The sequence below is a fragment of the Mustela nivalis genome (genome assembly GCF_964662115.1).
Source record: "Mustela nivalis genome assembly, chromosome: 3".
NCBI classification, from domain to species: domain Eukaryota; kingdom Metazoa; phylum Chordata; class Mammalia; order Carnivora; family Mustelidae; genus Mustela; species Mustela nivalis.
The window spans coordinates 133737503-133751752 of record NC_139022.1 but is presented as its reverse complement, the minus strand read 5'-3'; the positions used below and the strand labels follow the sequence as shown (position 1 = coordinate 133751752).

The window sequence follows — 14250 nt, the reverse complement described above, 5'->3', positions numbered from 1 at the left end:
GTGTCCAGAAGAATCGAGGACTGACTGGCCTCAGACTGACTTGACCTGGTCCAGAGCTCTGATCTTCATCAGACGCTGTGGGTCTGCCAGACTCCTTTCTGCCCTGCAGAGCGGACCTGCCAGCAGTTTCCTGCAAGCCCCTTATCCTCATCCTCGGATGGCTGCATTGAGGTCAGTTAGTGAAATTCACCAGCCCCAGGGCAGAATCCTCTGTATCAGAAATTAACCTCCCCTCCCAGGGAGCCTGCAGTCGTGAGTAGGAGGAACACAGACAGGAGAGCATTTCCCTTCTTCATTCTAATACTGCCAAGACCCCAGGGATTCTTTGCTTGGCTGGTACATGCCCGGTTTAGTGTCACTAAGCACAGATAGCCAAATAAAAGTCACACTGACCGGCTGCCACGAGAGGCAGTTTGGAGTCTGTAAGCTGCCTCATGCATCTTACCTGGTAATTTTTTTGTTATCAGGGTCTCTGCTGGGAAGATTACAGCAACACCTCCCAGGCTAGAATGAGGCTTTTTGTTTAAACCCTGACGTAGCAAAGACTGATCTTAGCATATTAGAACAATTAATGGTAAATTATTATAATATTTTGACACATTAATAAAAAGGAATGGGTGGCTTTCTTATATCTCTTGCTATAAACCTTAAGCAAAGCTGTTGGGAGTTTTTTTTCTGCCGTGGGATTATTTGAATAATATTAAGGGCAAGCAAGTAACATTTGAAGAAACTGGGATTTGAAAATTAGTGGTTTGCCAGCCGCACAGAGGAAGATCCTCTGAAATACGGAGATGGAAGTTGCTGGAAATAAAGAAACCCCTGACGACTGCCCAAATGGGTTGTGAAGATTGGTAATGCAAAGGGAGGTCTTCCTCATTTCTCTCCATCTTTCCCTCCCTCCTTCCCCTCCTCCTCCTGCCTCTGTCTGCACCCCCCCCCAATCCCGCCACTCAAGCAGTTTTGACAAATGAGGGGTAGGGACTGCTGGAGGACTTACTGTGTGCATGACACTGGACCATGTGTGTTTTAATCATTACATAAAGAATTTAGTAATTTCAGTAATAAGTGAATTGTAATAATTCAGTCATATTCATGCCATTGTACATATCAAGAAACCGAGGCTTAGAACTATTACTTTGCCTATGGGCACCCAACTGGCAAGTGGTTGAGTGGGGACTGTAAACTAGGCAGGTGGACGGACTCCCAGGCTTCCGTTGCAAACGTGGCACTCAGTGAGTGCCCAGTTGTGTCAGCTGTGAGCTCGCTGATCCTAGCCGTGTTGACGGTAGAGAGTGTGCAGAATGACCCACAGAGCACTTAAGTGATTTGCTCACACACCAGTCAGTGGCAACAGAATATATCCCATTCTTTCACACCATGTGGCTCTTCCCTCTGCAGCACCGGCTTGCCGAATAAAAGAATTAGTACTTTAACTTCTAGAAACCTATAACCTCCTGTCCGGGTCCCAGGTTCTGAATCCTCACATTACTTGAATCGATTTTAAAGTTTTAAGTAGAACTTTCAAGGACTGCCAAGTGCTATGCCAAAGAAACTATTTTAGGCTAATATTTGTTACATGATGGACAGAAGATAGAAGCCTATGACAATAGTAAATTTCTTCTTCTCCTAGCTAATTAGAAAACAAAGCAAAAAGTTTACCGTCAGGCAGAATGTTATCTTGAAGCCATTGTGGGGGATTCCCGTGAATCTGCAGTTGCCCTGATGAGACAGAAGGCACCGTCTCTCTCCCTGACACTGGGACAACAGCACTGGCCCGAGGGGATCTGGTTCTGCAGGGCCTGGATGGATCCTTCAGAAAAGGGAGAACACCTCAGTCAGGGGTTGACAAACTACGGTCTGTGGGCTAAATCTGGCCCTTCTACCTATTCTCATTTGGCCAGTGAAATAAGAAGACATTTTACATTTTTAAATGATTTGAGGGGGAAAAAGGAAGAATAATATTCTAGGATACAGTGAGATTATGTTAAATTTAAAATTATTTGAAATTCAAATGTCACTGTCCATGAAATAAGTTTTGCTGGAATGCAGCCAGAGCCATTTGTCTGTGTACGATCTGTGATGGTTTGGCACCAAAACAGCAGTTAGGAGTTGAGTAGTTACCACAGAAACTGTACATCCCACAAAAACCCAAAATATTTACTATCAGACCCTTTGCAGAAAAAGTATGCCAGCCCCTGTTCTGAGTCATTCTCAGAAATATCTGCCACTGTGTGCAAATGGACCAGGGTGCTCTCTTTGACAAAAGAAACATTGGATGAAAGCCCAGAGAATCTTTTGGTTTGGATTGCACCTGGATTCTCACAGCAGGTGAGGAGGCCTGAGGGGCTGACCTTGGGTATTTTCCACTCACTTTCTGCTCTCCTATAAGAACCCTCCATTGTTCCTCTGGAGAAATTACAAACTAGAAAGTGTGAAATTAGGAGATTACCAGTCATTCCTGATCATTCTATGTGCCAAAGATAACTCACATCTATAGTAAGATCTAAGGGACTCTTTGTCGCTGGGTTGCCTCTGATTCAACTCTGTGTGTGTGTGTGTGTGTGTGTGTGTTAGGGAAATCTATTTTGAGTGTGTCTCTGTGGGTCTCTTCAGAGGAAATCCATTTTGGATGAATGCCAGTTCTCATGTATGTGGGGATCATGAAGACATTTGGAGTTTCCAAATAAAGACACATCAATTAGCACTCAGAGAGACCAGTTCAGCCCCTTGGAGAGTTGTGGTTTCAGTGCTTTGTTTCAGAATTTGCCATTTACATGTGTTTTTCTTCTTTTCTTATTACAGGGTAATGCCCTGTACTTCAAATCAGCCAGAAATGTTACAGTGAACATTCTCAATGACCAGACTAAAGTGCTAACTCAGCTCATCACAGGTAAGAAACTAAAGGACTTGGCAGTGCCTGCCCCTCGCTAAGCGCCCAGAGAACATAGAGCCTAACACTGAATGCAACAGCACGTGAACTAATGAAGGAAATGCTAACATGTTTTACAGCACGGAGGAGAGGGTAGCATATGTGGTTCTGCTAAAGGGTAAAGCCTCATCATATGTACACATTTAACTTATGCAAACCCAACAATACTCATTTAGAGGGGCAATAAGCTATTTTTCATGTAACAGGGCTCCTAAATAGAAGCCAGCTGTTTCATCTGGTGCTCAACGACAGAAAAGCTCTCTGCTCCCATGCTGGAGGACAGACTGGCTGGGTTGGATTAACAGAGACAGCATAATATACACAAAACCCTGCACACAGACTTTATGGGGTGTAAAGGGGATTTTTGAAGGTAATTTGAATCCATACCATGTTTGCGCTGTGTCCTGACTTTGAACCTGACTCAACTGCAAAATGCAGATGTAGCTCCATTGATGATGTGTGTGTGGTCGCTTTCATTAGAGCAGATCTGCACCCACAGGGTTTTCAGCCGCATATTCCTACAATTGAAACGAGGTTTGGTTATTCACGTCACGGCCATAACAAGAGGCCTGGGCCTTACGGTCACAATAATGCGCTGAGTGGTAGGATCAGTGCCCCCAGCGTAGGTTATGAACCCGGTAAGCAGGAGCCATTATGCATGCCCGCGGGGGTCGGGAAAAGAGGTGTGCGTCCGAGTAGCACTGTGGGCGGCAATGCCATTTGTTGGGCTTCCGGGCTGAGACAGAAAGTGTACAGATGGACATTCGGAGAAGCCCATCGCCCAGACACCCTGAAACGTTCCTGTGATTAAAACATCTGGCGCCCCCGCTCATAAACACGCCAAGGGGAAACAGGTGCCTTGTGCCCCGAGGCTTGCCGGGGAAGGGGTGTCTGCGCCCTGCAGGAGCACGCGGCCCCTGATGTCTGGAGGCTCACGACCAGCGACCAGCGGGTGACTGGGACCATTTCCCAGCAGAGGGAGGAACCACCTCACTGCGCAGCCTGTAATCCGTAAACAACATTGTTCCGGGCGCCCCCGGATTGGCCGCCTTGCTTACAGAGCATCTGGCCCGCAGTCACAGTGCTAAATAATTAAATAAACAGCTTCAGTAAGCAGTGATTTAAGCAGCGTGAGGGAAAATTGCCTCCAGGAGGGAGATAAATCCGACCTCCAGTTCCTGGATTCCTCAGTTCAAAAGGAAGTTACTTAGCCCGGGGACCATTGGCCATCTATTTGCCCTGGGAGATTCGGGTCACTTGAGATTGTGTTTTGGTAAAGCTGGCGGTGCCCAAATGACTATTCTTCCCGCGCTGTCTCTACCCCTCCCCCTCCACCCCTACCTCTCCTTCTCCCTTCTCTCCCCAAAGCCCTTCCCCCCTCCTCCCGGCTCCCTTCCCCGTTCTCCCTTTCCATTCTGTCCAGTCCCTGCCCACGCTTCTCTCTTCTCTCTCTCTCTCTCCCTGTCTTTCCTCCTCCTTCTGTCTCCCACATCTCTCCTCTCTCTCTGTCTCTCCTTTTTCTCTTCTGTTTTTTCTTCCGTCCTTCCTTGTCATCTCTCTTCCCGGCTCCCCCGTCCAAGTTAGGCCCTCCTGGCGGCTGAGACACCTCTCAGAGCTCTCACAGTGAGGCCCAAGATAGCTCATATTAAAATGAGATGGGCAAAAAGCCACTCTAACAGCAGCTGGCAGGAGCCTTTCAAGATGATCACTAGAGAGGATAATAGATGGTTCAAAATATAATTCTAAGTACAGAGACGCATGCACGCTCACCCCCTCCAGTTTTCCTTCAGGCTTCTCCTTTTGCATGGATGCATGTGGTGGAAAGCACAGAATAGCTCTGGTAGACAGGGCCTGCTAAAGCTTGTTCTCCTTAGTGTCGTGCCTGCCCCAGAACAAACGACTGCTCTCGTCCAAGTAGCCAGGTTGATGAAGGCAGTCCTGAGTGATGAAGTTCTTGAACCTAGGTGAGGTTCAATAGGGTGAGGTTCGGAGCAGACGGCTAAGAAAGAATTCTTTAGACATCTTTGGTGCAAAACGGTGGTTTATTAGAGCACGGGGACAGGACCCGTGGGCAGACAGAGATGCTGCTGCGCCGGGCATGTGAGGAGTGGCTGGTTATATACACAGGAGTTGGGTAGGTGAGGACAAAGGGTTGTTCAGAAGGGCTATTGGGATAAAGAAGACTGTCAGGATATTGAAGGCCTGGTTACTATCAAGCCAAGGCCACTTTCCCTCTAATGAGGCACTAACATAAAGACAATTGGGAGTCTCCTGGTGGAATGTTACATTCCTGCTATCAAACGTCCTTGTTAGTGAGATTTAGGTTTTAAAAGAAATTTAACTTTATTTACTTTTTTTTTTCTACCTCCGTCTCCTTCGGTTTTTTTATGGAGGGGAGGGTGACGTTAGGGCTTGAGGAACTGAGTTATGTGTCTTTGGAAATTGGGCTATTGATAAGGTAACTTCTTTGTTGTAAATCTCAAGGACATTTGTAAACCAAGAGAGGACTGCCCCAGAACAAACGACTGCTCTCGTCCAAGTAGCCAGGTTGATGAAGGCAGTCCTGAGTGATGAAGGACTGTGATCTCTGCAAGATAACCATTTGCTCTTCTTGTAGGGCAGTCAGGGGTGCCTGTGAAATGTCACACATATTACCAAGGGGAGTGGGTGGAGAGGGGGTGCAAGGCGCCAGCCCCTGCTCCATTCTCAGCCAGCCTCCTACTCCCTCATCATGAGGATCAACACTCCTGCTGACCTCAGGAAGGTCTCAGAGGCCCAGTAGAAATCCCAATGTTAGCAACTCGGGTCAATTTTTCTCATGGAAGAGGGCTTTCCGTGACAGTGAAGTTGCCAGACAAGGTCACAAATGCACATCTGGCCTACCCTGTGGCTGATTTAGTGTCCTCTCCGTAGTGGCCCATAGACGAAGCCCTATGGCCTGCACAGAGAAGGGTTGTAGGTGAGCCTTTCATGGCATCTCACCAGAGCACGGAAGGGTATCAGGATCCAGGGAGCTGGGAGAGAGGAATTAGGCAGCATGACCCCCTTCTAGCTCTCAGATTCATGGCCCTGGCATAACTGGGGGCCTGCTGGTGTGTCCGGATGGGTTCCAGTCCTCCCGGTGTAGGAAATGCATTAAGGAAGTCCTCCGCACATAGCACCACGCACTGAGGGAGCTTAGCTGGAGAGTAGTTGCTGGTTACAAGTAATGGTTTTTTCATCCCAGAGAGGAACAGTGAATCCACTGAGGGACGCCTCAGCAGTCTCCAGCTCCATTGGCATTTCCCTCCAGAATTTATCTTTCTTTCTTTCTTTTTTTAAAGATTTCAGCCACGTCTAGGACATTTGGCAGCCCCAGGTAAAATCAACAAAAGGACAAGCCATCTGCACCATTGAGCCAGCAGTTGCTCTGTGGGGTTTTGGCTGAAACTGCCAACTGCAGAGCTTTATGTGTGCAAATGGCTCTGGCCCTTGGTAGATTCCTTTTTGTGTTCTGAGGAGCCCTGGAAAGCAAGATAACTTAATTGTGTTTTGAGTTCTCTCATTGCTTCATTGTCTTTAGGACATTCTCTTGAATGTCTTATAAACCAATCGTAAGTTCAGAGCAGACTGGCTTTTCCCAGGTAGGTGTTCTCGACACCTCAGGGGCCTTATCTCATGATACTGCCCAGGTCCATGGAGGCAGAGGCCAAGCATTTTTTGTTCCCCACTCATACACCCCTTATGCCATTGACTAGATCCAGAGTGGCAAACGGTACTTTCCGTATGCCTATCCCGAGGTCATTCATTCATTTATTAACGCTTCTTCACCTCCTGATCCCCAATCTCCCCACTAAAAAAATACAGAGTTAACAATCCCCATGTATTAATAAGTCATAAATTTCACTTACAGTTTTGGTGTGATCAAGAAGTCAGCCACATCTGAGCCCTCCCCGAGTCACCTAATCCAAAGTCCTCACTTTCCATCTCTGTTCTTTCCGGATTGCACTCTGGTCCTTGTTTCCAGCTTTCCACTGCCCCTTCCCACCCATCCTCCCAAAGCAAGCCCCGCCCCTAGGGCTCCTCCTGTTTCCAGTTCAACACTCTTCTCTCTCCAGAAGAACACATCCCTGTTCTTCAGAACAATTCTGAGAGCTTAGTTCCAGACCCAGATCTTCCAGGAGCTGACCTAGTGACCTTGAAAGACTCCTTAGCTCTGCTCCCACTTGTTCTTCTCAGCTACAGCACAAAGGCAGTCATGGCCAGGTCCCATGCCATTTGGAAAGTCTCTACCATGTCTGTTTCAATTTCCCATTCATTCAGGAGCCTTTCCCGTGTCCTTCCTTTTGTCAGAGGGCTCGTGGGGATGTATTGGCAGGAGAAGAGGACTGCCAAATTGGCATGATTGATTACGTGAATGAGGCAAGGGCACTGGGAGGTGATTGTCATTAAGTGTTTTCAATGTGTTGGGACCATTGCATTAGAAAAACGGTGATGAGTTATGATCACAATGATGATAATCACTAGAGAAGTCCCCTACATTTCACACCACTTTCCCACCTAGAAAGTTGTTTTTATAAACAGAATAATTTGATCCTTTTAATCTTTCTATGTCGTAATAGAATAGATAGATGGTGATAGTACACTTTTATGGACGCAGAAAAAAAGGTTCAGAAAGATCGAAGGATCTTCCCAAAGTCACATTACTAGACAATGAGAAAGTTGGGACATAATTCTTCTGATTCTTAGTCTGGTGGTCCTGCCAATAAGAACAGCAGCCCTAGATGTCCAGGAGTAGTCTTGGAATCATAACTCAAACCTCTGTGTTCTCGTGTTTGAACATAAATAATCTTGCAGAACATCAGCACCCGAGAAGGCCACTTGGTTGGTCATGAGGGATCAACAGAACACAACAAACAAAGACAATTCTAATCTTGTCTGAATACAGACAAAAATGGAAACATTTATCCAAACCACTAAAGTGACCGAACATCCCTCAATCCTGGTTACTATCAGTGACTGCTGCTTCTTTATCCATTACAGCCTTAGCATTCTCTGGTCTTCTCTACCTCTAAAGAGATAGATAAAAGATAGATAACATGACAGTTGTAAAATTACTCCCACTTTCCAATAGCACTTAATCCAGAGCAAAGCCTTGTTTCCTTGAACCAAGTCCCAAAATAACCTAACATAAAACCAAATAATTCTAATAAGGTTTTTTTTTTTTTACTGAGATGCCCTGTGTGGTTGCCCATGGTGTGTGTTCTCCATCACAGCAATGAATAATAAACTCAACTTGTTCACCTATACCTGTGTTCCTCTTGGTCTTTGCCTGGAAGGCATTGAGGGCCCTTTCACTACTACTTTTTATAGTTAAGGGACACTATCTTGAAAAATAACCAGAGACAAAAATGTCCCATCAGAATCCCCTGTGGAGTTTTGGGAAAATAAAAGATTTCTACTCCCTAACCTCAAAATTTTTTTTTTCCTCTATGAATTTCCAGACCAAAAGATAAATTCCTTTTGATCTGAGTGAGGTTCGGTGAGGATGATTACATCCCCAGGTTTCTCTGATGCATTTTTGCAGAGCAGCTTTGAAGAGGCCCCTGAACTTGAGGCATTTAGGTAGCTCTAGCTCAGAGAAACCAAAAGGTCTCCTCTTGTTGTTGTTTTTATTGTTTTAAAAAATTATAACACACTAACATTTTATTTTTTCCATGGTACCCAAAACTCTGCAGTTTTCTGAATCATTAGAGTTTAAATTTGTGTCTGTCTCCATCAGAAGATGCCATCATGATAGCCCGGCTTCAAGAATGGCATCTGTTGTCCTATGATAAACCCTTTGAAGATTTATTGAATGAAATTCTAGCATAAAAGATTTGACAACTTTCTAGCAATTAATAGCAATATATTCTAGCCTTTTCTGCCAGGATATGATCTATATACTGAGGACAAAGACTTGTCTGGTGCCACATGCAGCCACTGGGTTAAGAGTGAGATAAACTTCAGTTGAATTTAAAGCATCCTTTCCAACGGTTAGAGATGTTGGTCAAAAGAGAAAGATGGCAAAAGATACGCTGATTACTTCAAGAGTGTTGAGCTTTCTGTGCCTTGATACACTTAAGCCAAAATCTACAAGTATTTGACAGGAATTTGGTGGTTAGCTAAGGGAGATCTCATCCAAACATTAATCTGAAGAAGGGACACGATGGCCTTTAAAATCATAGCCTGAGAGCATATGATAAAAAGTAATTGACAAGACATGGCTAGAGTCACAAGACTGACTTTCACAGTTGCCTTCTGAAAACCAGTCCACTTAAATTCAAGGCCAATACAGTCTTGTCATATGTATGTGTTCTATGAAAAGCTCTTTGTAAATGAATGCAATGAGACTAACCTCTCTCTCTCCCTCCTGCTTCTAGGTCCAAAAGCCGTAGAAGCTTATGGCAAAAAGTTTGAAGTAAAGACAGTTTCTGGAAAATTGCTCTTCTCTGCAGATAACAACGAAGTGGTGGTAGGAGCTGAAAGATTAAGAGTTTTAGGTAAGAAAACCTTAATCCTTTAATTGGTTAGATGCCAATGCATGCATTTTAGAGGAAAAGTAAAATGGTGCCTAGAAGAGAGATTTAGGTCTATTACCTGGATTCTCTTAAGGCAAGGTCGATGAACTCCCCTACCCCTCACCTTAGAACTAGGTTTCCCGCCCACCCCACCCCCACCCCCGCCGTGAAAATGTCTCAAGTCTTGTGTTTTTGTGGCATAACTCCTAGCCCTGAGCTTCAGGTAGGAATTCGTGTTCATGCTGACAAGTATAAGGGAGCACATCCTGTCCTCACAGACTAGTGGTCTTGGAAGAAGCAGTCAAGACCTATATACGTGATTCAAAGATTCCTAAACCTGACTGTAAATGAAGAATCATCTAGGGAACTTCTGAAGAGTTTAGGTTCACAGATCTAACCATGACTCACTGAATTAGAGGCTCTGGTGGAAGGGCCCAAGAATTTAATTCTGAAAAGATGCGCAGGGGTCTCTGTGGGGCCGCTAATGGACTCCTGGGATGGGAGCTCACAACAAAGTAGTCTTCTGTGGCTGTATACTGAAACACTGTAGTGTGGTGGTTTAGGAGTCCAGGAGCTGGAGCTAATCTTCCCCCCATCCCTGCTCTGTCACCAATTAGCTGTGTGACTTTGGGCAACATACTGACCTCGCTGAGCCGGTTTTCTTTACTGCTTGGTTGACCCAAGAACATCTACCATCTCAAGTGGTCCCTAAGGCTGAATGCATTCCTCTTGTATCTGCCAGGTGTTTTGAATTTGGTGTGTTTCACTTTAGAGCACAATGCTTTTCTTCCTCCTCAAATTTGTCCCATTTTCAGATGAGTAAATGAAGGCTTGACGAGGTAGAGAAACTTGTCCAAGGTCCAGTGACTGTTCAAAGTCTTACCCATGGACTCCAGCCTAAGTGCACCTAAATGCACATAGATATGGTTCTCAGACCTTAGCCAACCCTTAACACTTATTTCTCTATTATGTGTAGAGATGGCACTTTCTATATTAGTTTTAGGTTTTAAGGGACAGTGGGAGAAACAAACACAAAAACTTCAGGCTCTCCTTTTGTTCCTGAATACTTTGCTATACCAGCTGTAGAATAATTGCCCAGGGGAAAATGTGGTGGTTATCTCATGCTCAGATCATTCTATACAAATGTGGTTTGGCACTTTCTGTTAGTGCGTTGGCACTTCGTGAGTCACCTCACTTCTTTAAAATCTGAATCTTTGGAAGGATTCAAGATCATTGCAGGTGTCCAAACACTTCAGCTTAATCTTTGTGTATGAAACTCCAGGATAGTATCATTTAAGAACTCTTCCCCCCACCACCCCACTGTTGAGTAGATGAAGGACTAGAAGGTTATTGTAGTTTTGGGTTGCTTGAAGGCAGGTGGATATTTTTGTTGTTGTCATGGCGTCTGCTTGTGATATTTTACTTAGAGAACAATTTAGGACAAAAATCTGTCTCTCTCCATCATTAGGAACATTTGCTTTTTTTATGTAAAAATGTAGAAAGGAAGCATCATAAGAAATACCACTGCTGCTATCAATGCTACCAAGATTAGGAAATGACCACCCCACAAATCTCGCATCAACCTACTCAGTGAAATGAGCCTGGTGTGTTGCAGAAATGAGCTTCCTGTCAGCTGGGATTCAGCCATATGGTGTGGAACGAGAAGTTTAGGCAATTTCATTTTCAGCTTAATGAGAAGTTTGTCTTTTTGAGTCATCGGACTGAACAGGCTCTTGGGAGGTTTGAATCTGGATGCATATTTCACAGTGGAGTCTAACATAACTGGATGTGAATCTTCGCTCCCACCCTTAGAATCTGACGGACCCTACTCAAGTCTGTTTTTCTCTCTAAGCCTTAGTTTCCCCATGTATAAAACAAAGACAGTGGATCAAAATGGAGAGTGGAAGAATGAATGGATATAACAAGAAACATATGGAAAGGAATCAGTTATTTCTGTTGGTAGTTGAGGACGAATAGCAGTAGAAAATCATAAGGAATAAGCCTAAGAAGATAATGCCTCCAGAATATAGAAGATTAACTCAATTGTTTATATTGTTCTCTGGATAAGTACACCCACCTCTTCAGTTTTCAGGACAGTGACTTCCTTGTGCACACTCAAAGGATCCTGAATAGTATGACAAAGGGACTGGAAGTCATGCTTCATAAAGAAGGTTCAACTATCTGGAAATTTTTATCTGGCAAGGGATATGGGGGCAGGGATCACTATGGGTGGGTCATAATTACTGATCTATCATACATGGACATCTTTCCTGAGGAAAAGAGAGCAGGCAGAGGTAAATAGTGGAGTGGCTGAGAGTATAGGTTGTGTAGTTGACATCGGTCAATAGTCCTTGTTTCTGTCATCCATCCGCCAGGGCCTTAGGATGTCACTTCATCTCTCTAGGTGTCCTTCTGTGCAGTGACATAGTATAAGAATGCTTGGCTCTTGGTGTGCGTAGATGGCTCAGTGGGTTAAGTGTCTACCTTCTGCTCAGGTCATGGTCTCGGGGTCCTGGAATGGAGCCCCGCATCAGGCTTCCGGCTCAGCAGGGAGTCTGCTTCTCCCTCTCGCTCTGCCTCTCTCCCCAATTTGTGTGCACTCTCGTTCTCTCTCCCTCTTTCTCTCCCTCTGAAATGAGTAAATAAAATATTAAAAAAAAAAAAAAAAGAATGCCTGGCTGACACAGTGGTTGGGAAAACTACTCGACACAGTGTATGGAAAGCGAATAGCACAGTAAGTGGTACACAGTAAGCACTCTATAGATGCTAACCGTCAGGTTGGTGGTGGTTTCTGTTGGTTCACTTGGGCTTCAGCGGACCCATCACATTCTAAAATTTTATGCAATCCTATATGCTTGTATAAGAAAGTACTCAGAAATTGGCAGAGAACTTGTGGAAGTATTCCTATATTCATTAAGTTTAGACTAGTGGATTTCCTGGACATAGGAAGGGCCAGAAGAAAATGAGCCTTTAGTTGCCAAGAAATACTACACTGCCCACTCCACCCAGGTACACACGAGGCTGGTCTTGCTAGCATGTGTGTTCTCAAGTCAGACTTACATGATTGAAGGGTTGAAGGCCTGGGTTGAATTCCCAAAATTAGAGGGTCTCTTCCTCTACTCAATAAGACACTGGCTCTGAAAGTATGGGTCCTTGAATGGGGAGCATCATCTCTAGCCTACTCGTTAGTCTTACAGACTCTCAATCTCCACCCAGACCTAATGAACCAGAAACTCAGGAGTGGGGCCCAGCAAGCTGTCTTTGAACAAGCCTTCCAGGTGATCTGATGCATGTGCAAGCGTGAGAACCACTGACCTAAGACCCTCCCAACTTTGTCCCAGCTTTGCTAGTAGCTTTCAGTTGAGTTCAGGCTCCGCTTTGATCACTTTGCTCCAGAAAAGCCTCAGTATGAATATAGCTAACACACGTTAAGGGTTTACTCTGTGCAAAATGCTAAACTAATCACCATGAATAGAGACACTGGGTAGGAAGGGCCCTGGCTTATCACCTCGATGTACAGAGGAACCAGCTGAAGCACAGAGTGATGTGAAACTTGCTCAGAGTTCCACAGAGAGAAACCAGTGGAGTCGCGATCTGAGTCCAGGCAGTCTTCCCACTGTACGTGTGATTCCTATCCCGATCATCTTCCCTGAGCTCCACAGTAACTCTGCACCACGAGGAGAGGATAGGAGGACCAGGCAACTGTTTTCCAGCTGTTCCTCCCTTCCTGGCTTCTAGCTACTCCACTGTTGCCACAGTCCTCCAAGGTCTCTGACTTTTCCTCTGCTTCCCTCATTAGCCCTTCTTTCACCTCATTAAGTAACCTGGACTTGCCCTTGGCATTGGCCGTGGACTCCCTCCAGGCTCATTTCCTTGTTTGCCTCTTCACGTGTCTGTGGGCAATCCCACACTTATAAACGGCTTCAACATTGGCTCCTTTTCAGCTGACCCCACATCAGTATTTGCTTTGAACTGCCTTCCCACTTCAAATTCCAAATTCCCAGCAAGTAGCCTGTACTTTCCTGCACAGAGGTCATTCCAGTACTTCTCCTTGTGCAGTTGGATTCAGGTATCTTCCAGCAAACTTCCTGCCTCACCAGAGCCCACTTTCTAACTCTACTGATAGGGGCTGTCTCCTGGTGCCCGGGTCCTCTAGTCTCTTTGTTTTCCTGCAAGTGCCAGGCCCTGTCTGTCTTTATATAGCCCTGATGTCTTTGCTACCCTTGGGATTTCCATACTGCAAAATGTTCTCTTTAGAATAGACATAAGAAAATTCAAGACTGTAGTCAGGCCCATTTCTTTCATTACCAAAAGGGTATAAGTTAGTGTGCAAGATAAGGCATGATATTGTTCAGCTTTAATTGCAGAACAAAGTTATTAAATATGGGACAGGAATGATCTTTAAAAAAAAAAAAAACAAGAAAAGAGGCAGCATAAAAGTCAGCACATTCAAGAGGCAACTTCATGGCGACGTCAGGGAAAAATAACTGATTTTCATTAATGACCAATTTCATTGAACAATGAATTGGACATTCTAGCATTTATAAACAAAGTGTAATTATAAAATGTTATTCTAATTGTTAATTAGGTCTATTTATACTCTAGATTAGTTTTTTAAATATGTCCTCTAGATACTACTTGATGCTAATTATCTGAGTTACATTATTATCGATTGAAAAACATTTTTAATTAATTTTAAAGCCATTTAAATTAGCAGAAGATTTACAGAAATTTACATGTGGTCTGATGCTAATTTTTTTAGGAAGACATCAGATGATACAT

General features: G+C 44.6%; 1 protein-coding gene across 3 annotated transcripts in view; it reads left to right on the top strand.

The window, feature by feature from the left end:
- Positions 1-14250, top strand: part of SGCD (sarcoglycan delta) — a 573229-nt gene that overhangs the window by 425565 nt on the left and 133414 nt on the right. For all 3 annotated transcript variants that reach the window (XM_082725032.1, XM_082725030.1, XM_082725031.1), the window contains exons 4-5: positions 2803-2890; positions 9331-9450. In XM_082725032.1, coding sequence (XP_082581158.1) covers positions 2803-2890; positions 9331-9450 — 208 coding nt within the window. The remainder of the gene's footprint in view (positions 1-2802; positions 2891-9330; positions 9451-14250) is intronic.